General features: G+C 47.2%; 1 protein-coding gene across 50 annotated transcripts in view; it reads left to right on the top strand.

Annotated features, from left to right (window-relative positions):
- TCF7L2 (transcription factor 7 like 2) overlaps nucleotides 1-23,781 on the top strand; it is a 194,951-nt gene that overhangs the window by 156,808 nt on the left and 14,362 nt on the right. For 21 of the 50 annotated variants that reach the window (XM_026494166.4, XM_026494150.4, XM_026494151.4 and 18 more), the window contains 6 exons: nucleotides 12,529-12,661; nucleotides 14,907-15,009; nucleotides 16,985-17,071; nucleotides 22,392-22,517; nucleotides 23,026-23,185; nucleotides 23,497-23,604. In XM_026494166.4, the coding sequence (XP_026349951.1) occupies nucleotides 12,529-12,661; nucleotides 14,907-15,009; nucleotides 16,985-17,071; nucleotides 22,392-22,517; nucleotides 23,026-23,185; nucleotides 23,497-23,604 (717 nt within the window). Of the gene's footprint in view, nucleotides 1-12,528; nucleotides 12,662-14,906; nucleotides 15,010-16,984; nucleotides 17,072-22,376; nucleotides 22,518-23,025; nucleotides 23,186-23,496; nucleotides 23,605-23,781 lie in introns of all 50 variants that reach the window. The other 29 variants (XM_044382128.3, XM_026494139.4, XM_026494135.4 and 26 more) reach the window with 3 other exon arrangements.

Below are 23,781 nucleotides of genomic sequence, written 5' to 3'. Positions count from 1 at the left end.
TGTGTGGTTGGGGCTTTTTACTTGTCAAACTGGAGGCTCATTGCTTTTGTTATCGCCATGTAAAGGGAAATGGCAGGGTTTTGTTTTGGTACTAAGGACCTTAAAGATTGCTGCCTGACACTTACACAGGAAGGCCGGATAAGTCTAGAAATAGGGGCCACAGAGCAGTAGTTTAAAAAAGAAGAAAAGAAGAATACTAAGAATTCTCACTTTTTTGTTATCTTTAAGCCCTTCCAGCCTTTGTTTTTGGTTTTTTTGGGGTGGAGGCGGTGGGGTGGGGTGGAGTGAAGTGAGGGTTATTAACTTGTCTGGTGTATTAAAGACCAACGTCACGAAAAGAGTCCTATAAACAGCTGGGCAGTCGGGTCGGTAAATTAAAAACATCTCCTCGATGTTAGGTGTCCTGCCGCCAGAAGAAGGCAAATCTTTGCCCACTGGTCTTGCTTCAAGCAAGACAGATCCAGGATCCCATGTGGCAGCAGGGGGGTTTCTTACCTGCATGCAAATCGGAGTTGTGTGTTTGCTTTTGAACGGGGTGAAATTATTTAACACTTGGGGTGGGAGAGGACCCGAAAGGCTCTTTTGGTCCTCTGCAAGTTTCTTCTATCTTTAACCCCTCCTGGAGCAGCCACCCTCCCTCACTCCCCTCCTTCATGTAAAAGAGGACGATTTCAGGCCTGTGATGTCTGAGTCTCTCAACTCCAATTAAGTTAAACCCACACCAATGTACCCGGCCCTGGATCCTATGAGAGCCCCAGGAAAAGTAAGTCGGGTTTGTGGGATTTAGGGCTAGCCTTTTGCATTCCTTTGCCTTCTCTTTTCTCTCTGTCCGTCCCTGTCTGTCTGTCTGTCTCTCTCTCATTCGGGGGAAAGCTCAAAAACTCAGCAGTCAAAAAGCAAGTTTAGCGGTGTGACTGCTAGAATGCCAGGAAACACAGGAAGCTTACGTTCTTCTGCTTCCAGAGAGGTCAGTTGAAAATCTTTCCAGCACAGTCTTTTACTCTAGAAGGAAAAGAGGGTGTGTGTGCGTGTTTGGCAGACAAGGCCCTACCAAGTGTCACTCCCGTGTCACTGTGACAAGAAAATATACTTTTCCCCTCCCTCCTCCTCTTGCAATGCAGCCCTCTCTCGAAGAAATTTGTTTTGAGGGATTTGACAATCTTGCAGATAAAGTGCCGGCCTCCTGCATTCGGTTGATCATTTTCCCTCATGGCTGACCGTAATTTCTTAGCTACTCTTAGCGGTAGCTCTGTCCCTGCTGCCCAAGGTAACGGGTGAGGGAGGGGGACTTAGGTGCCCTGAGCTGGCTGGGGAACATGGGCCTTCCCCCTTACTTAACCGATTTTTTAGTGGTAAAGATTAGAAACTAGAAGAAGTTTCTTTCCTTTTTTTTTTTTTTCTAATTAAGAATTTAAAAAAATCAGTCTGCAACCAGTTGAACTAGATTATTAGGTTTCTTTTTGCTTTATTTTTTTTTCTATTTTGGGTTTGGTTTTTTGAGGGTTGATGCCTGTGGAAGGGGACGAATTAACAAAACAATGATGGGCAACTGTGAGTGAGAACTCTGAGCATTTTGAGTAAACCAGGGCAGAAATTTGGAGCCTTCTCTATCTTTTAAGATGCTTTTTTCCAGCTCTTTAAGTGAAAGGCATAAAGGGAGGGGAAGCTGGGAGGAAGAAGAAAAGTGAGAAAAGCAGTCAGGGAGGAGAAAAAAAACTGGCCCAGTCCCATCTTGAAGGTACAGAGAAAGTTTTTTGTGAGGTGGAGAGAAAGAAGACCAAAGCTGTTATGTACCCTAGGGATACAATTTTAGTGGGGATGGAAGATTTGAGTGGGAAGGGAGGCACAGTGGCCTCCGGGCTCTCTCTTTTCCAGCAGTTGGGCGGTTGGCACCTCAATTTGAATTGCTGGGTGAGTAGTGGTGTGTGTGTGTGTGTGTGTGTGTGTGTGTGTGTGTGTGTGTTCGTGTCCTTGCTTATGGTCTTGACCATTAAACCTCTGTGCCTTTTTTTTTTTTAATTCAGACAATGGTAAGGGGAAAAACAAAACCAAGAATAAATGGTCAACTCAAGCTGTGCCCTTCCGCTGTGTACTTTCCATAGCAGTGTTTTGGGGAGCTGGGGAGAAAGGGTTAAAAAAAAAAAATGGGGAGGAGAGAAAGCTTGACTTTCATCACAGTCCTTAAGCTATATAGCAATGCAGAGCCTGCAGAGCCGGCTCCCCAAGTTCCAGGGAGCTGGGGACCTGGAAGGGGGTGATGGGGTTGAGGATTTCTTTTAACAAATAAATGTTTCTCCTTCACCCACCAGGGTGGGCTCCGTTGGAAGAAAGAGAAGGGAGAATGACGTTGCCTCAGAGAGGAGCATACTTTCAGAGCTCGAGACATCCGAGCACTCAGGCTTTGACAGTAGCAGGGCTGGTGTAAACTGTATGTTTTGGTTTCATATTTAATGCTGACTTTCTGTTGCTCTGTCTTTAGTTGTATTTATTTTCAATCTCCAAATTTAGATGCCAGCCTTTTAGGGCTGCTGTCCTTCCTGTGGTGTCTGTATTTTCAAAAACATAAAACGTGTTTCGAGTTTCGGGAACCTGAGCAGGTGACCCATGACAACCCATTGTGGTGTTAATGATTCGGAAGAAGGTCCTTTTGCGACACCAGTTTGAGGCTTAGGTTACACTCTACTCTGTTCAACTGTTGGGTCAGATCCTTTGCCACAGCTGTCAGGGCATTCTCGGGCATTCTCGAATCGGGAGGCAATTCCTATGACTACTTTTATCACTGTCTTTTGTTGTTGAGTGGCCAAACACAGAAACCTTTGCAGTGGTCAGTCAGCTCTTAGATCTGATTTTGGGAGGGGGAAGAAAAAATGAAATCTACGACAGACTATAAGAGTCCTTAGGTTTTCCAAATCAGGAATTAAATCCTATATATCCTATTAAAACACAAAGTGGTAAATACGTCTCTAGTCGAGCATGAAGCAATGACCGACGTATGTCTTGGTTTTCCTTTCTGGTCGTGTGCAACTTTTCTAGTTCAGTCTACGATCATGTGAACTGTCCAGAATCGTGGGGGAAAGACAGTGGAAGCTGGCACTGCAAATGTCTAAGTTGTGTTGCCGTAAATTTCCCAGCCCAACCCAGTCTCCCTTTCTGAGATTCCTGAAAGGTTCCAGAGCTTTGTTTACTCAAATTACTTGGGTTACTTAATAGCAGTCCTGCTGCTTTGGTGGCCGCTAACCCTCCATTCTTGACGTCTCATGAGAAGGGAGTTGTTTGAAAGGGTGAATTCCCGACTCCAATGATACAGATATTATGATCTTTGTATTGTCACAACAGGCTGCTGCGTCGGCATTTTCTGGAAGCAACAGAGCCTGCAACCTTATATTCTTAGGGAAACCTCCCTTTTGTGGTTTGGGGTTGGTGGGGGGCCTGGCTGAGCTATGTAATGGAATTCTTAACTTCTGCAACATTTTGGAATGTGATGAAATCTTGCCATGCCCTCCAGATTGCATACTTCTGCACGCGTTTGAAGATTTTTTTTTTTTTAATTGGACTTTGCCTGGGTCATTCCCTAGTTACGTTAAACTTCCAACTCGTCAGCTTGCTTTTAGAGGGGGTTGCATCTTTTCCCGTTTTTCATTTATAGAGACTGTAGATGTCCTTTAAAGGATGCCCATATTTGGGGCACTAACAGGGCAACAGAGTGCGGAACAATGTAGGACCGCCTCTGCATTGGTCATGGCTGAATTCCCGCTGAATCCAGGGTTTGGGAGCATTTGTGTCCGATGGGCCACAAGAAAACGTTCATCCCTCCTCTCTGTTTACCTGCTCTTTTCTAGGGAGAAATTCACCTGCTCTCTGAAGGAAACAGCTGTTTCAAAGAGCACTTATCAGACTCCATGTAGCAGGCATGAATTTCAAATACAGTACTGTCTAGATTTGAAAGTGAGGCACAGGGTATATTAGAAAAACAAAAGACATTTTTGTACAGCTGCTCATTGTAAATAAATTAGAAGGGTGGTATCAGGTTTTGTTCACTACTTTCTTGAAATCCCCAGGATGTAATAACCATTATGTACTTAAAATTTACTCTATATCAAAATTGGTGATTTCCTTTCCATTATATTCAGGAATCCCCAGATTTGGGTTTGTTGGGGATTTTGTGGGGGGGGGGGTAGCCTGGAAATCATTATTTTTTTTTTTAAGTTGTTTTGAATTTGAGCTTTTGGATTTCTTCATTTGGAATAGGTTAGTTTTATTCCTGGCTCTGTTTTGAAAATCTGCTCTCCTAGAAACAGCTGTACCCTCTTACCCAATTCTCAAACATTCTCTGCAAACGTGGGACACTCAACAAGATTGATTATGCTAACACTAATCATTTAATACCCAAGTAGTAGAGAAGTATCTTATGGGGGGGGGGGGTTGCAAACTCCTGGGAAATTACTTAGGGGTGAAGTGGTTCGTTCTTCATGTCTGAGACCTGGTGGAGGATTAGGACAGTCAGAGGACCCCGTTGTGCCTGCTGCACCCCCTCACTGACCTCCACCATGCTGTAGCACGTTCTTGGAGGGACACAGGCAGGAAGAAAATCCCGGGAGCTCACTGGTCAGGGGCCAGCCTAGACCCGGCGGGCTGAGACTTAAGCTTGCAAGTGCTTTAAAGGTTAGTTGGGGGAAGCACAATGGGATGCTTTCTTTTTATTGGGAAATAAATGAGAATGAGTGGAAATAAATTATGTTTAATGAACTTAACTGGAAGTAATTGTTCAAGAGCCTGTGAAAGCACAGCTTTGCTGGGTCGGCCCTCGGCTGCGGCTCTCACGAAGCCAAGCAGCTGGAGCACATCTTTATTTTCCAGGTTAAAATGTTCCCCTTCGTGTGCCCACTCCCCCACCCTGACACCTCCAGTCCCACTCCCAGCCTTCCCCTCCTCTTTTTTGAGGATTAAGAAAGGGTCATTAAGAGCAGAATTTGGCCCCTACATCCTGAATGCTTGGCAATCTGTTTGGTGTGTTACCAGCTGGGTTGTTACATTATGGAAGGGAGGGGGCTGGCGGGGGGAGAGAAGGCCGAGGGCTTAGGATGGTTTGAGTTAGTCCTATGTATATGCATATGTGTGAGAGAATTTGGATGAAAATTGACTGCACATTTATTCTCTCTCTGCCTGCCCTGTTCAATCATTTCCCTGCGCGAAGAATTTTAATGCTTGTGTGAGCATATGAGAAACTATGAGTCGGCAGAATTTTGTAGAAAGCAGGGAGAATCTCTCTTCCTTTTCTTGCTGTCTAAATGGATTTGATTCTGGGGTTGGGGGAGGGGTCCGGCCATCAATAGTTTACCAAACAAACAAGCAGCACCCTGAGGGTCAGCCTTCCTTAGGTTCCAGAAGCAGTGATTTTGCAGCCTTGTGGGTGAGCCCTGGAGTCCCCAGCAGCACGGCCAGGTGAGGTGGGCTGTGTGCTGGCGTTGCGGGGTGGGTCCTTCTTTTCTGCACCTCACAAGCAGACCTCCTTTTTCTTAACCACCTCATTTCTCCAAGCAAAACTCAAACCCTGTGAAGTCTTCTCTCTTCCTTATTATTCTCAGTAGCAGTGATGTTGCTAGCGATATAAGTCTTGTGCAGGGAAACACTGTGCCATTAGCTGGGAGCAGGCCCCTCGGGAGGAGCAGCCATCGACCACGAGTGGGCTCTGGGTGCTTCGCTCAGTGGGTCCTGGCTGGAGCTGTGGGGGGAGAGGGGCAGGGTAAAATGTTTGCAGAAGCCCATCTGTCCAAGGGTGGGAGCCTGCCCGCCACCCTTCCCCTCTGTGTGTGTAGGAGCTTGGCAAGATGTGTTAGCAAGCTGTTCGCTAGGTAAGTCAGGATGGGCCTGTGAGTGCGGGCCTGGCGTGCGCGTCTCCTGACGTCATTCCAGCAGCCGCAGTGGGTGCTCCTTGTTGGGGGAATGGGTTGTCGAGGCAGGAGGGCTACCTTCGCTGACCATTCCACCACTCTCTGGTCCATCACCTGAAAAAATAGGACTAGTTGAGCCACAGAGGGTTGTCGATGAGTAAGGAAGAGCCCCTCCTTCATCTCCAGCCCCTCCTCTCCAGCGGCGCTCCGTGGCTCCAGTGACGTGCGACATCATTCATGTTTCGCTAGTCGCCATTGGCCTTGGTGTAGCCATAGTCAGCGGCATCCGGCAAAATGCATGGAGATGAGCTCTAAACCCATTTTTTAACGTAAACCCGGAATGAACAGTGTCCCTTCCTGCTGCTGATTTCAGCCCCTGGGAGGGCTGGGAAACCAAGACCACTGAAGACCTTCCATATCCACCCTGGGGAGGGGAGAAGGCTGACAAATGCTCCTCTGTGCTGCTTTTGTTTTATTGTGCTGGGCTCCTCAAGGCACTTTCTGGCCCCATTTGTCTTCTGCAGAAAAGGAGAGCAATAGGGGAGTATTGAAGAGGAGGGCCGGCAGAGAGGCCGGGGCCACCAATGGCTCTATTTGTTTTCGGCATCTGCTGATTAATAGGTTGTGAGGTGAATGGCAAGCTTTCATTCCCTTTGGGTTCCCCACAGTTACAGAAGGTTGAGGGGTCGGGGTTAGAGGAGGGGTAGCAGGGAGATCTAGAAGTGCCTGAATCAATCTTCCATTCGCCAGGTTCCGAATCACGAGCAGCATTCGGACGGGTGTGTGGGCGCTTGGCGATGAGGGTGGCATGGCCAAGTTGCAGAACACTGTTGCTCAAGGGTTCTCCAGAGGTCAGAGGTCAGCCACTGGGGCGCCCCCTCCCAACTCCCCCCACTGTAGTTGGATGAATACTTTGGGTGGAATAGCTTTGTGCGCTTTGAGGGCTGGTAAAGGCCTTTTTTTTTTCTTTTTTTTCTTTTTTTAAATCATTTAACTATTCTGTGCTCAAAACCCATAGAGCATAGTGACCAGACCTGGGGAAGACTTTGGGTAGCAGCCATTTCTCCAGGTAGAAAACAGAAAGCCCTAATGATTTATGGTCAGATGAGGATTTTTGTTCCCTTTAAATAGATACTGTTTACTTCATTTAATGGGTTCAAGGTTTTTTTAGCTGACTTTTCCTTTAGTGTCTTATCAGCTGGAACTGACAGCGTGCATTATGTTTTTATCACCAGACCCTGTTGGACCCTGATACTGTTTGTGTCTATTTGAGGTGCAGAAACATCCCATTTAATGTCTTTATCCCCCACCTCCCCTAATCACCCACACTTCGTAAAACCCCCGCCAACAATGCCTGGTACCCTATGGCAGGGGTGATCTCGCTGAGACAGGGAGCCCTGAGCTACTCCTAACTTGGGGTCGGGGGGGGGGTCAGGGGGCACTGTTTGCTGAAGCCAGTCTAAGTTCCAAGGACTGGTAGGTGGGAGTGTGAGGAACAGATCCCTTTGTGAGTCCTGAAGCATCTCTGTCCAGTTGGGAAGGTTGGCCCGGGCTAAGCTCAGGGGGTGCAGCTCACTACGTCAGCACAGCAGTGAACCCCTTCCCAGCATCAGTCTCTGCAGACGCCGTAGGCTGGTGCTGTCAGGCAGGTGAGCGGGAAGACCTGGAGACACCACCTTCCCAAGGCCTCTGACCTGGGACACCTACTATGTGGAACTGTAAGAAAGGCCAGTGACTTCACAGGTGTGCTGTGAGGACCTAATAAAGTACGTCCCACTCAGTACTGAGGCGGGCTCAGTGGCAAGACTGCATTCAGAGGTGGCAGTGGTGAGCCGTACTGGGGTTGACTGGAGAGCTTTGGGGACAGCAGCTTGTCAGTACGCCTGTTCTCCCCTCAGATCATCTAGACAAAGTGTTCTAGATGGCTCCAGGGGCGAGTGCCAGGTGCCGATGGTGTGGGTGTGTATGGGAAACCGTAGCATAACTCCCAGACCTTATGAGGAGTGTTTTAGTCACACTTTTGCTGTTTTTGTGGCTTAGAGATTCTTAGTTTTCAACCTGTTCCTAAAGGGTTCGATACTTGTAACTGGGCTTTGCATGCAACTCTCCGTGACCGCCACCACCCCGACCTTGAACGTTAGTTAGCTGTCACTGGAGGTAATGATTTTGCACCCCCTACGCCGTTTTGAAGACCTACTTAATATGTAGATAAGGTAGTTACCTAAAAGGTACCTGGTTCCATGTTGCAGTTGTTTGCCTTGAATAGTGGACTCTGTCTATAAAAAGATAAAAGGGGGAGAGATGCATATTTCTGCTGTTTAGCCCACCAGCGTAGATTATTGCTTTCATTTAGATTCCCTGGATCATTTCTGGAAGGTTGTCCGTATCCTTCCCCCAAGAAAGATATTTTCACCATTGAATTTTCTGAGGGTGGTAACAGTTTTGAACACAATCCTTAAAGACCCCTTTAAAGAAGTGGGCACTGATCGTAGGGAGGGGGGGGTCTCAGGGACATTGCCTATGTAGGTCGGTTGGTGTTTCACTTACATGAACTCCTGCTTCAAGGCCCTCATCCTGATTCCGGAAGGCCCTAGGTCGTCTCTAGCTATTCTTATTTAACTTTCAACTCTTCTGTACGCTTTCTTATCTGTTAGCATGCTAAAGTGATGGTCTTTCCCCAAAGAGACAAAATAAATACATTTGTTAATTAAATATCACATTTTTAAGAAGAGCATGCACTTGGGGAACGGTGGGCACAAAACCTCCATACACTCTTGCCCCATAATAAACATCTTGCCTTTGAACTAAGGAGTGCACTCTGTGGATGTATTTCCCCTCTGGGAATTTGATTAGAACATGCTGGAGGGGTGGCCAACCCCACCTTCACTGTGCATTCCTTATTAGTACTCATCGGACAGTATTTTTCAAAGCTTCTTTGTATTGCATGTGTAGCTCTGTGCCAGGCCTGGTGTTGAGCATTTTACAGGCATGAGACTTAATTTTTACGACGATGCTCTGAGGTTGACCCCCGTTCTCATCTGCAGTTTGCAGAGACAGGACGAAGCTCCTGAGACAGGTTGCACAGCTGGACAGGTCAAATAGAAGTTCAGTCTGGGTCTTTCCTGCATTCACAGCCTTCACTCTTGGTCACTGTGTATATTCTCTAAAACCATTTTTAAGGCACTGTACTGATGAAGTACAAGACTTACTGGTTTCTGAAGGTCTATCCAGCTTTGTTCTGATTCTGAGTAGACTCCATGTTAGTGAATAAATCTGTGAGACTGTGAGTTCTCTTCTTCTAATGACTGTAGTTGCAATTTAGTGGTTCTTCGGGAGCTTATGAGTCTCACCACGGCCACAAGCTGGGCATGATGGGATAGAAAGTTCTAGAAGACACAGACTTTGTCCTTAAGGAAGTTAGCTACAGTGGGACCAAGAAAGATATATATACGTGACTCCAGCATGGACATGATGCGACATAGAAAGAAATGACTGTGGGGTCCTTAGGCTGGAGAGGGGGCATTTTCACGAAGAACGTCCTCCCGTGCACAGTAGCAGTGCAGGTGCAGGCAGGTCATATGGGAATCGTGACTGGATCTTGGTGTCTGCCTGGGATGACTGCATTCCTGCCGCCTGCTTGCTTGGGAACCAGTCAACCTGGAGAGACGTGTGGTTTCCTAGGGACCTAACTTGGCATACAGTCATGATCAGAAAAGAGAACCATGTCCACTAGGGTTGCCATCTTCCCCTCCTACAGCTGGACGGCAGTGGCTTCGAATCTACCCTCTTCCATGTTCTAGAGTCTGACTGGACAGGAAAAAAACCTGTTGGCTAGGCTCTAGCGTGCAAAGTAACAGGAAGGTGACTGTCCAACTTCTGTCAGAAGGACCTTCCTCCACGTCTCTAAGGGGAAGAGGGAAAATGAGCTTTCACATCCTACACCCAGTGAGCGCCACTGATGCGCAGACTCTGTCTTCATCCATCGCTAGACGAGTAGAGAAAGGTTTGCCCGCGTTGCCTGCTGGTCCTGCTTGGAAGGCGGCCATGGCATTTGTGCTTCCGAGATGTAGACAGAACTGTGCCATCGGGCAGCTTCTCCCTAACGATAAAATAATAAATAACAAGAATAACAAACCACCAGTCCTGTGTTTGCCAAGTGGTAGGTTCTGGGCTGAGCCCTTCGCATGGATTTTCTTGAGAACTGGGATTCTTAACCTTTGTACTTGTCTGTGCCCATGTGGTTCTCTGGTCTAGGGGTCATGGCTGAACAGATAGAGCCGCCATCTAGGGCACTCAGTAGGCCGACTGAAGATGCCTGGGGCCTGAGCCCAGACCTACTGAATCAGGTTCCTGCTGAATGATTCATGGAATCAGGCATCTAGATTTGTGACCAGCACCCTGAGAGAGGCTTGACTCAGCCAGAGCTGAGAATTGTAGGCTCCATTGCCCACTACCAGCCCTCTAGCTCCATCCTTTGCTTCCTTCTATTGTTTATGGAAATCCTTCAGTCTGGAAGTGATGGTCTTCCCTGCTTTGTGTTATCTCTGGTTCTGCTACTCATCTCATGGTTTTGCCACCCTTACTTTGAACTGTCTGGAACGGGTCTGCCTTCTTTCCTTGCATCAGGTGTGTATCTTTCCAGCCAAACAAAAAAACTTCTGGAGGGTGGCAGTAGTCATTTTCCTTTCCTTCTGGTGGTCTTCACTCCTCTGAATGGGCCTGTACCTCCCTCTCCTTTTCTTTCTCCTCTCCACCCCAGCACACAGTAAGAGTTCATTTGTTGGTTACTTTTCAATTTGTCCTAAACAGAAATGTTCCTCCAAAAGGATCCTCGGTGCGTGTCCATAAGATGCTGGCCCTGGCCTTGAGGCAGTAGCCCTCACTCTGCTGGCTTTGGCCTTGTCCAGACCTTCAGGGCTGCTAGGGAAGTGTGACCAAAGCTCCCTCTGCTTTGGTGCTTTTCATTTCAGTGCTTGGATTGCACCCTGGTAATTCACAACATGAGGCTCTTTGAGCAACTAGCCAGCCTCCTCTGGAAGTGTCCAGTTGTTTATGAGAATCGTTAAACCAGGCTGTTCAAGTGTTGACTTCTTTTTCTGTAGTTTCTGGAGCATATGGAGGAAGGCCATATTTTATGTTCTGAACATGCTCATGAAAGTTAGAAGCCCCTTTTAGAGATGCCTTCCCCACAATTAACTGGGGTGAGAAATACTCTTTGTATATTGTACCCCTTCCTTATTCATTAAAAAAAAAAAAAAAAAAAGGACAAGAAGAAAAACACAAAGCGGACTAAGTGCTCAGTGGTCCCTGAACTCGGGAGGCACTAGTGGGCACCACTGAAACCTCACTTCTTTCCTTGTAATGCAATTCCTTTTCCTTGATGTTAATGCAAGTTGTGCCTTCCTAAAAGTAATAAAAGGAAATGAAGACACGTTCTGAAATGAAACTTGACTCTAATCCATTCATCATCTAATACTAGCCTCTTTATCTTCGCTGGTACCTAATCTGGTTAAATGTCCCTGTTGTAGGATTTTAGTGAAAATCCTCTATGGGGAATAGGTTTTTTTTTTTTGCAATTGGATTACTCTCAGTAAATGGCCCAGTAGTTTGCTTGTTTCAGCTTCGTTTTTTCTTTGTGGTCTTGCTGGGCTAAGTTACAGCACAGCATAGTGGAGGGGGTGGGGCGGGAGAGAAAAGGGGGTATTGGGGGGAAGAGGAGAAGAATTTGGGAAGGTCTGATCGTGGCAACTAGAAAAATCTTTAAAATGCTTTTTTTCTGTTTTTCCTGCTCTTCCTACCTATCTACCCTTCCTGAACATAAAAATGCCTGTACTTTGCTAGAACTGCCCGTTTCTAAACTGCACCCCTTTATTAGCCCAATTTATCATCATCCAGTTAATTTATTAGCATTCCCCCATGACTTGCTAATGAAATTCCTAATGAATCAGGGCTGCTGTAATCTGCATAAAATATGCAGGTGCTTGCCTGGCAGTTTAGGGCTTTCTGGTAAAGTTCACACTCCCAACCAGACCTGGAGTGGGGCTTTTCATCCGTGCTGTCTGTAAAGGGTTGTAGCATGCCCTCTGGTTCCCAGGGTCAGGGAGCAGTTAGGAGCCCGGGGGGGGGGGGGCGGGTGGTGGTGGAGGATAGGGAGGCTGGGTGGGTGGGGCTTGGGCCCTGCCAGGTTTCTTGTAAGGGAAGGTGTTCCTAGCCCATTCCCTGGGAAGCCTGCTTGCCTCCTGAAGGTCCCTCCGGTGGGGCCCTGGGGTCAGAGATCCCCCACCCCCCAACATGCAGGAACGCAGTGGGCCTGGTAGATTGAAGTCCCCACGTCCTGCCAGTCGGAAAAATGCACAGTCGGGCTCCATGATGGGGTGGTGGTGGAGGAGGTATTTTTAAAGCCAGGCTCCGTAGGGAAGTAAAAACAGAAGCATGCCTACCCAGAGAGCTGTCTTTACAAATATCTGTTATTTTTAATACGTGGATCGGGGCCAGGGCTGCGGGCAGAGTCGAGTGCATCTTACAGAATCTGGGCGGGAGGGCATGGCCCCCGGGGCCCCCGGGGCCTGTGCTCGGAAGTCTGAGCTGCCAGGAACCAGCTTGATGGTGTCCTTCTCTGTTTCTTTCCCGCCCACAGTCGAACAAAGTGCCAGTCGTGCAGCACCCTCACCATGTTCACCCTCTCACGCCGCTCATCACGTACAGCAATGAGCACTTCACCCCGGGAAACCCACCTCCACACTTACCAGCTGACGTAGACCCCAAAACAGGTAGGCTGAGCACTGGTGGCCAAAAGCGGGTGCTGGGTCTGGGGCCTCCTGACCTGCTGGGATTTGGGAGGGGCTGTGGGCAGTGGTGGAGGGGCTCCTGTTCCTCTCCTGGGTGTTGAGAAGAAAATTCTTCGGGGAGGCCAGAGCCTGGTGAGGGAGTAGCTTCCCCTATCCTTAGGAGAGGGCCATGTGTAGAGCCAGCAATCTTTCTAGATTGGAAGGGCTGGCTGTGAATCCTACACCGTTTTTCAGGAGTAGCTTATAACTAACTCCAAGAGCCACAGACAGGCTTGGAGGCATCTCGTGGCCTTCTTCTCAGCAGCTTGGGAATACAGGAGCCCTACCAGCATGGCTCCCCAAAGCCCGGGTTCCCTTAGCGGCTGAGGGACTCCAGTCACTTGATGATGACTTATTGTTGCCACATCACTGGGTCCCGTATCATCTTGCTCATTTATTGGGGTTCCTCTTCTGCTACAGTATCCTGGGTATCACCAAGCCCATTATACAGATGTGAAAACCAAGTCTGTCATGGAACAACCAGTAGGGAGGGTCTCAGGCGGAAGGTGCCGCGTCATCCTTCAGCTCTTACGCTTGTTCCCTCCTTCCATCCCATGCACTTACTCACTGACTGCTTTTTCCCCAAAGAGGGAAAGAGAGGGCAGGGTTACTTGTAACTCTCCCTGTAACAAGATTTCAAACAAGCAACCGGCCACAGCTCCTAGAGGGATGGTCATGGGGAGAAGTGCTAAGGCCAGCACAGGCCGGGTGGTACACTGGCTGGGGTTTCTCTAACCAGCTAGTTAATTAGAAGGGTGAATTTCAAATGGCTCTTCCGTGTCACTTCGTCAGATGGCATTGTTTGGTGTCGAGCTGAGGTAGATTGCCCGTTCATGCAGACTTTGCTGCCCCTGAATGAAGCCACACATTAGCTGGTTTTCACCAGCCTCTGAGCCCGCTTTGTGCTCATGGGGGACCCAGCCTGGTGCTTGGATGGCTGGAGGAGGCCGCCAGCCGGCCCCAGACTCTGCCAGTGAATGGCAGCATCAATGTCTCATTTAAATAATGGTAGTACAGGGAATAGCTTTTAAATGGTTATCGTAAAACATATGATTAACGTCTGCAGACTGTTTACTTTTCCTCTGCGAACATTCTTTCAAGTGTGCAAATGGCTTGGTGTAGGGTCCAAGACCAGCTAATCTGTTTGGTTTTTGTAATAGAGAGAAAGCAATGTCTGCATGAAAATGTCACCCAGGGAGACTTAACTTACAGATTAAAAGCTTCCTGAATGAATTAAAAAAAAAAAAAGGGAATAGTTTTCATCCACGGACACGCAGCTCATTACCTCCGATACTGCGTTAATTCTGCAGTGTTCGTTTTCTTCCCAGTTCAGCTGCTTAGATCAGTTCCTCTGTGTCAGAATTGCTCCCAGCGCTCTTGCTTTGCCCAGGATTGAGTGCAGGACGTGCTCCCGTGGAGTAAGTCAGTGGGCAGTGGCTCGGACCTTCAGGACGGGCTCGGCTGTGTCGCGTGCACGTTCCCAGCTCTCCTGATGCAGCAACTGGGGCTACCTGGCCAGCAGCTAGGGCTGATTCTCCCGGGGGATGGCCTCCAGAGAAGTAGGTTCTAGATCCGAGTCTGCTGGTCTGCTCAGTTCAGATCCTACCCTGAAGAAGAGGCTGTGGCTTGTGGTGAGTTTCTGCCACAGCTCATCATCTAAGCTGAGGTGGAGACCTTCTAGAAGAGTTACCTTCTTTGAAAGAAGGCAAGAGTCACCCTCCAAAAGCCATAACTGAAAAGGTGTGATTAGAAACCTAGATGAGGTGACTCCGGAACAGACAAGTCATTAGAATTAAAAGCAGTGGAGGCCCAAGTTGGGAGGGCAAAGAGAATTTACAGACCTTGATCACCTACTGTGTGCCAGGCCCTTCAGACTTGTCTTTAATTTCAACAATCACACTTATCCCATAAGGCAGAAATACCCAAGATGGTGTTTTTTGGGGTCTGCGTTTCCCCCGTGTACCCATCCACCTAGAATAAGATAGACTGCTTTGTCAAGGTAGGGCGGGGAGAGACGATGAACGAAACTTACCCACAACTCTTCTAACGATCATAGTCATGGAAAGACTCTCGTGCTAGCTCTTCTCGTGGAAGAGAAGTCTCAGTCCTCCTTTCCCTCTTCCCATCCCCTGGCAGTTTCTCTTTCCTTCTCTCCTCCTTTTACCTAAAATGCCGCTTCTCCTCCCAGGAATCCCACGGCCTCCGCACCCTCCAGATATATCTCCGTATTACCCGCTATCGCCCGGCACCGTAGGACAAATCCCCCATCCGCTAGGATGGTTAGTACCACAGTAAGGAGTTCCATTTTTTAATTCCCTTTTTGTTTCTAACATGGGCATGCTTGTTATTTATCCTGTGCGTGTGTGTATGTGTGTGTGTTTCGGAAAACAGGGGTGGTGAGGGAGGGCTGCAGGGGGTACGTGGGGAGGATGCTCAGCCAGGTGCCCTGTGGGGAAGCAGGCGAGTCAGTAGCCCTTCAGATGGGCCATGTAGGAAAAAGATATTGACACTTAGCGTTCTGAACCCATAGTCCCCAAAGACTCTAGTTTCTCTCCGTGAACAAAGGTGTCCTTAAGATACTTTGGGAGCTGCAGAGGCTCTCAGGGCTTCTATCAAAGGAAGCCGATCATGGCTCTGCTGCTGGTGGCAGCCCAGACTGGAGTCCTGTCATCGGTTTGAGGAGGCATGGGAGTGGGAACAGGCATAATGTCATTTTGAAATCGAGGGGTGAGAGCAGGGGTGTTATTCTCTCAGAAACCCCTAGCCCCTCACCCCATCCCGACCATTACTCCCAAGGTTGGCAACAAGAGTGGAAAGGTCTGTCTGTTGAGACAGACAGTATGCAACCAGCATCTGTCTGAGATTCTTGGTTCACCGGATCGTGAGGGGGTGGGGCATCCGGAATCCGTACTCCGGCCTGTGGGGCCTTCCTGGGTGTCGGCCAAGGTTCCTGGCAGTGCGAGGGCCTCAAACTGCCTTTGACGATTTGTCTTCCTATCACCCAGTCTTGCTTTTATAGTATCATCCATTCACCTTCCTTAGACAACTTAAAAACTGTGTGTTTCAGAGCCAGAGTAGAAAGGCCTTTATTGCATAAGCACACCACGCATGAGTGTGTGTGTGTGTGTGTGTGTGTGTGCGCGCACGCATGCATGTGACATCTGTTTCGTGGTTGCGTCCTTGTGTATGTATTTCTCCATGTTTATCAGTGATCTCTACTCTACAAAGCAAGGACAGTTTGCTGTCTTAACAGGAGTACGTCCTGGGTAAACCTCTGAAGTTTGGGTCTCAGGGAAGACACCCTTTCGTAACCTTACAGAAGATAGTCTGGAGTAGTTCACCTAGTATTTCTCTAGCTGAGCACACTCTACCCTGTTTTGTGAAAAACAGCTTGTGTTCTGAAGTAGCTGTACCAAAGACCGACCGTGGGTGTACTTTTGGTTGATTTTTTTCTCCTTCATTTTGTTCGGGAGGGTAGACAACGGACGTGAGCTTGTGTCCCATTTCTTCCTCAGAAAATGGGGCCATATTCCTCGAATAGTTCTCTGTCATCCCTTGCCCCGTTCAGCTGATGGGGAGATATTTGAAGGCTAGATAAAAAGGAATAGCCAACTCAGACAACCCTCTGTCAGAAAAAGTTGTGTGTCTTTCATGAGGATGCTATTTTGCATGTTGCTGTATTTTTTAATTATTGTAATGAGGTGTGATTGTCTATTGGTTACCCACAATTCTTCTTGGGGACTCTCCCCCCGGTAACTCTTGTCAACACTTGTTAATTTGACAAAAGGCTACAAATTAAGCTCTGTTAATTTAATGTTTTCTCACCGAGATCTAAATACCGAAAGAGGCCCAAAGCGTAACTGAAGTCCTTTGATTCACTGTACTTTATTTTGGTATAAATTTACATTCATTATTGTTTTCCTTTGGTTGTGTAGCCCTCAATTAGTGTGATGGCTCCATTAAAGCAAGCGAGACTTCGCCTTTAATTATTACAACAAAACACCTAGTTTCAGCTTGGGGAGAGGGTCTCTATTGACATAAGCAGAGGTTATAAAATTTAATTAGCCATTCCTATCAGATTTATGGCATTCAAATTGTTCTGTGTTTCTTCTCTTTGATCCTTCCTGTACAATCCCCAAGATTTTTGTTCTGATCAAATGAGAATAAAGCTTACTGTGCAGAGAGAACTTTCCCTTTTTCTTCTTTTTCTTTTCCCCACCCCCACCCTTGTTTGCACTCTCTTACTTTGTACCCCCCTCTTTATAGGCAAGGTCAGCCAGTGTACCCAATCACGACAGGAGGATTCCGTCACCCCTACCCCACAGCTCTGACCGTCAACGCTTCCATGTCCAGGTAAGTTTCAAGAACCAGGGCCTCCAACCAAGTCAACCATGGGGGACTTCTCAGAAAGTTCCCTAGATGGCTCCCAGGCCATCCAGGGGCCATTCCTTCATGTAGTCCTAATGGTCTAAAATTGATAGGGCATTAGGCTTTACTCCTAGAAAATACTGAAAAATTAATCTGAACTTCTAAGGTAGGTGATGTCAAAGTTTCAAGGTTGAATCTGGGAATCAATGTATTGAGCGGTATTTTTTTTTTTTTTTTAAGACTTTAAGAAGGTGGGAAGAAATAGGACATGCGGAACTTTTTGAAATGTTGTTTCTGTGTTGCTCTATACTGGGTAAGAAAGAAAAGGGGTAGAGGTAATTTTATTATGACGTAAAGGAGAGTTTGAGGAAGGGTGTGGTCTTTTCAAAATTCAGATTCTTCACGGTCAACAAGAAAGGACACCCAGGCCCCAACACACCCCTCTGTAAAGTAGCACTGCCCCAAAGAATTAGAAGGGGAGACCCATATGGAATTTTAAGTTTTTTATTAGCCACAGTTTAAAAAAGTTAAGGGGGGAAGGGGAACCCAGGTGAAATTCTTTTTAACGATCTATTTTATTCAACCTAATATTGTAAAAATATTCTCATTTGGACATGTTAATAAGCACTGTAAAGCAACTATTAATGAGATTTTACACTCTGTTTCGTACTTTTTCTTTTCTTTTCTTTTTTTTTTTTTAAATCTGGTATGTATTTTAAGCTTAATAGCACATCTCAATTTGGACCAGCCACGTTTCAAGTACTCAAAAGCCACGTGTGGCTGGTGGCTACCACACTGACCTGTGCAGCTCTAAGTCGTGGGAAGTTTAAAAAAGAAAAAAAAAAATATCATGTGTGTGCAGTACAAGAATTTGAAAGGAACCCGTCAAATAACCAGCAAAAAATTCCTACACCCTGACAAAGGACATATGATGTTTGCTTTCTTGAATAGGGAGCTTCTCCAACTTCTAATTTAAGTATGTTGGGTCACAAGCGCCACACTAACTTCTCATACTTTGTATGAAATATTTTGCTGTGTTTATTTGGATAAAAATGGTGACTTCTTCCTTTAAAAAAAAAAAGTCGTGTGTGTGTTTATGTGTGTGTGTGCATTCATATATGTTTAAGCACATAAAGACGTGTGTAACACACACACACATACCCACATGTGTGTACCTGGATCTTTCTAATCCCCTGTTCTCCTCTTCCTCCCTCGAATTACTTCTGGCTGATCTTCAGTGAGTGCTAGTTTATTTACAAACTGGTTGGCAGCGGTAGGCTTAAGTAGTCACTAATCGCTCCTAATGATAGTTTTATTTTCTGTTCATCTGATTTTCAGTCAAGTTAATTAAATCGGTGGAGGTTTAGACTTTCCTGATGGGCTACAACAAGTAATCCATTTTGATGATGGCCCATAATTAAATCAGCATGCATTACATGGCAAGGATGCTGTCCCTAGCATCCCCCGATCTCCGTGGTCCGTATGGGAACCCAAGACCAGAGGGAGGGTTGGAGAGACAGGATAAGACAGCCCCTTTTCCTGCTTACAAAACAGTAATTTGGGTGGGGGAAGAGCAAGAATCACATTCATTAAGAAAAACAAGCTGTAGTCTACCTCACATTTGTAATTATGCCATGGAAATCACGTAATTTTCAAGATCCAGTCCCCGCGTGTGATAAATGATCTCGGTTTCAAAATCCACACCGATATGACTTAGGCAGGAAAATGCCTGTGCGTCCTCTTCTCCAGCGAGAGGAGGAAGGTTATGTTCGTTAAATAATGTCATCGCAACCTTGCAAAGCATGGGAACGAATTGGGAGTCTCCCAGGAGGAGAGCTGCTTCCTAATCCACAGCTCATCTTCCCTGCAAACCGGCATTTATCATGCACCTGATTGTTTTTCGTGTTTGTTTATTCGCTGCATTTGAGAGGTTAAAAGCAGTGAAGGAATCGTAGGATAGGGATTGGGGTTAAGCTTATCGATTGAATTATCATTAGGAGGTTAGCCGATGATTTAGAGGTGGGCAAGGGGTGGAGGAAAGGAAGGAAACAGTGGGAGGAAAGGTTAGGGGCTCAAGGTACAGGGGGGAGGTCGCTGATTCCCCAGGTAGGCCTTATGAAAGGTAGCTAGTTAAAAAGCGTATACAGCAAATTAAATACATTATTGTGGTAATGGGGCGACAGAAGTAGAGGTCTATTATACTTATGGCAGTTATAGGAAATGTAGGCAGCTTGCCCTGTTCCAGAACACCCTTTGATATTCATTCTATTCAGCAGCCAGGGCCAGGACTTCTCAGAATTAAGTGATGGGTCATTATACTTTAAACACCATGGAGAAGCCTAGATTGGCAATTAAACAGCTCTTGCTGACACTCACTTGTGCCACCCTGTGACCCCCTTTAGATTGAGATGTTGGAGCTCCGGGCCCTCAGCCTGCTAAATTGGTGCAAGGCTCTTCTCCTGACGAGAGCGGGCTCTGCAATCTGCCGGCTTCAAAGGGAGAGAGATCATGTATAAACCATAATGTGGGTGCACCGTGGCTCACAAAAAATAAGGCAGGAAGAGATGAAATGTTACAAGTGCAAGGGGGAAATGAGAGAATAATGACAAACCTAATGCAACTCAAAGCAGGATTGTTGCACGGGAAAATGCATCCCACTGCTTGTGCATAAAATCAAGGCCGGCAGATGACATCCAGTTAACAGAAACGTGTCAACAGTGAAGTAAAGTGAGAGTGAGCAAGAGAGGAGCCCCTGAGACAGCCAGAAACAAAAATTAGTTGTCCTTAACAAGTTAAGGTTCATCATTATATTCTGGCTCGGAGCCATAAAAGCAGACGGGGGTATATAATGAGCTGCTTAGAATTTTTAGGGTGTTTATTGCATTTCATGGAATCGTTGTCTGCAGAAAGGAATTGCTTAAGCAAAGGTGTGCATGTAGCCCCCTCCCCCACCCCCAGCACCCCGTTTCTTTCTCTGCTATACGTTTTTCAGATACATGAATGTGTGTGTAGGCGTGTGAACTTGGAAGTGTTCATTCCTCATGGCCTGCCCCGCAAATTTCGCCCCACCCCAAAATGTGCTCGAACTGTGGCGTCTGCCTGTGGTGTTTGGTGTGTGTGTGCGTGCGTGTGTGTACGTGTGTGCCCGCACCCGCACACCCCCCCCACACAGTGTTTTTCTGTCTCCCCCCTTCTCTCCCTCTCTCTCTCTCTGTCATCCCCACTCTCCCCCTTCTCTCTCTCTCTCTCTCTCATGTCTGTACACATATTCTCATTCAGCAAGAAGAGAACATATGTATTTGAGGAATGTCAAGCCTTTAAAATTCACAGTAAAAGCCGCCACTCCACCCATCGCTTCACCCAAGGGCTTCCAAGAACACATGTTCTTAACTTATGTTTCCTCAGAGGCCCTCATGCAGTGGGAAGGAGCAGGGTGTAACATGGGAGCCCAAGTGCCTTCCGAGAGTTTGCTTTTCATTTTCTCGGGGAAAGGGAATGGAGGTTGTTTGTTTGGGTTTTTTTTCTTTGTCTTTTTCTCTTAGACTCTTTCCCTCCTTCCCTCCCTTCCTTCCTCCCTTCCTTCCTTTCATATACACTAAAGGATTTACATGGTTCTTACTAAAAAATCACGTCATTGCTACTAAACTTTGATACTGGCTTAAATTTGTAAAAGGCAGTGGTGGGAGAGGGCCACATCAGGATGGAATTTCTGAGTCAAATGTCCACTGCGAGTCTGGGCCCCTTCAGAAATCTGCCTTGTGCGTTGGTATTTTCTCTGTTGATGTACCCAGATACAGTTAGTACTTTTTTTTTTTTTTTTTTACCATTTTTCAAATTAACATTTGCTACATTATTTGGGTGAAATGGAAACTGTTTTCATCTCCAGTCCACATAAGGAAAAGAACCTTGTAAATGCAGGATCCTTTTGAAATCACCATCTCGATAAACCCTTATTAGTACTCCCAGTGCCCACCAGAACTGGCTGCCTGGAGAGCAGGTCTTCATTCTCTGGATGCTCTGTGGGACTGTTCTAGTTTGGATTTACTAAGAAAGCATCAACTGCTTGATCTGGTTCTCCTTCTCCCAAACAGCACCCTGCCCCCTCACTTGCCTAACCTGAACAGGTTGGAGCCTGGAGGCCGCCATTTTGTTTTCTCACTGGGTTCTACCCTTTTGCCCCTCACCCTACTCTTCTCTATGGTAGTACACACTCTTTTAAGATGGATGGTTCTTCTAACCCAGTATAACTCAGGGCGACTCCAAGCATATCAGAAAACGGGAAAGCTGTTTGTCTGATTCAGTTGTCACTTCACGTGTAGGCCAAGATGAGCATTTTAAAATTAGCTCTTTATGTTCTGGTGAGTTTGCATGATAAGGAAATGCTAATTTAGGGCCTAAGGGGGGTTTCAAAGAACTTCCTTTAAAATGGGCAGTATTAGAGGAGAAAACAACCTTTACTCATATACTTACCACTTGGATAATCATTTAGAAGGCCTTTGAAGGCATAGGCAGCTTCTTAAGTAAATGTAATTTAGGAATCCTCAGATTACAGAGTGGGCAAAGGTACACATCCGAATTCAAAGCTCTGTTTATGTGTGTGTATAAAATAACAGCTTTTTTCCCCCCATCTTTCCATAAGAGGATACAAGCTTATTTAAAATATCTGTGACTTATGATGAGAACCAGACAGGAAGTATTGGATTTTCCCCGTCTTTCTGCCTCACTTTCTCTCATTTCCTGTCAAAACGGTGGGGCACATCAGCTAAAGAAAAAGAAAAATTTTATTGTACTCCATCAACAGAATGTGGCCTAATGAGGCATGCGCGGCATTGTCGGAAATGTGTACTTCAACCACGTTAATATTTTATTTAGCTGTCAATATGCAACAATAGATTTCACCTTTCATTCTAGAGCTGATTAGGACTTAGGAAATTGTCTTCTTAGATGCCACTAATAATGCCTCAAAAAACAAGTGGACGTGTGATTTCCAGCAGGTAGTCCAAGCCTACTTTTCCGCCCAAGTACATCCGTTGTATTTGTCTTTTGCTAAAGATGTTAAAAATCATAATGTCTCTTGTCAGTAGCAATAATGAAGGGGAAGATTGGCTTTAATGACATTATGAGAATCATTATGTTTAATTTATCGCTAATTAATGCTGACAGGTTTCATATGCCTTGGGTTGCTTTCATGTGAGTGTTACGTGCTGGGTTGTTTTTTGTTTTTTTTTTTTTTAATTGTGTGTACACATCCCTCCCCATTCATTCATTTTGATTCTGACGATTTACACAGCTTCCTGTCTTCCAGGTTCCCTCCCCATATGGTTCCACCACATCACACTCTACATACGACCGGCATCCCCCACCCGGCCATAGTCACGCCAACAGTCAAACAGGAATCCTCCCAGAGTGACGTCGGCTCACTCCATAGCTCGTGAGTGTCGCTCTTTCGGTCACTTTCTCCTTCCCCATCTTGTCTAGCCCATTGTTGTTGTCATGGCTGCTGAGTGGTGGCCTTGCCCGTGGTTGGCCACGGCGCGTGTGCCTTGGGCATACCTGTGTCCTTGGAGAGACTGGGGTTTGCAACCGTGTCCCCGTCCCTGACCCCCCGCTGAACAGTTGGAGGTCTGTCCTGTGAGCACGAGAGCCACCGGCCGAGGGGGAATCGGCCACACTGTGCTTTTCTCTCTGGCTTGGGAAAATGGTGTGTCGGGGACACCCGAGGAGGTGATTTTGAAATCTTTCTCTTCCCCCACACCCTCGCGAGGATGTTTTTGTTCCGCTTTCCAGGGTGGAGAAGACCCAAAGTGGAAACGTACTTCTGGTTCAGGCCTGCGAGGTTTGGGCGTCGGGCAGCTGGGGAGCTGGCTTCTCTGCTGTGGAGGAAGTGGGACCTCGCAGTTGTTTATGGGCTTGTGTCTGTCTGTTCTGTCTATATCCAGAAAGCATCAGGACTCCAAAAAGGAAGAAGAAAAGAAGAAGCCGCACATAAAGAAACCTCTTAACGCGTTCATGTTGTATATGAAGGAGATGAGGGCGAAGGTCGTGGCCGAGTGCACGTTGAAAGAAAGCGCGGCCATCAACCAGATCCTGGGGCGAAGGGTAGGTCGCTCCCTCACTGGGAAGGGGGGGAGGATGGACCGGGGCACGGTGGGGGGCACGGCAGCCCTGTCCCTTCAGTCACGTGCTGACTTCTGCAGTGGCCTCCGTGGAGGCCTGACCAGAATGGCCTTCTCCACACCCGCCGCCGTCCTCTCCCCGGAGAGCGAGCCGTGAGGGAGCTGACAGAGGAGGTTCTGTCTGAACGCTGCTGTGCGAGCCAGGCCTCTGCGGGACAGAGCCACCTCTTAGCCCCGGCCGCAGGGTAGTTTGTGACGTTTGCCTGCCTCTCCCTGCCTCTGTGTCCCCTCCAGTGGCACGCACTGTCCAGAGAAGAGCAAGCGAAGTACTACGAGCTGGCCCGGAAGGAGCGACAGCTTCACATGCAGCTGTACCCCGGCTGGTCTGCGCGGGATAACTACGTAGGTGTTCGTTTTTCTCACAACTAGAGTCTGTAGAGCTGTGTTGGGGGTGCATCTGCCCAAAGGGAGTGCTTCCTGCCGCCTTGAATCAGGCCTCAGAACCATACAGTCTGCCCAGTCCTGGAACCGGGAGCATCTTGTCGGAGGACCAGACTGGGCGAGGGGGGGGGGGGGGGG

This window comes from Ursus arctos, unplaced genomic scaffold (genome assembly GCF_023065955.2).
Source record: "Ursus arctos isolate Adak ecotype North America unplaced genomic scaffold, UrsArc2.0 scaffold_7, whole genome shotgun sequence".
Classification (NCBI taxonomy): Eukaryota; Metazoa; Chordata; class Mammalia; order Carnivora; family Ursidae; genus Ursus; species Ursus arctos.
This window is presented reverse-complemented; position numbering and strand designations above follow the sequence as displayed.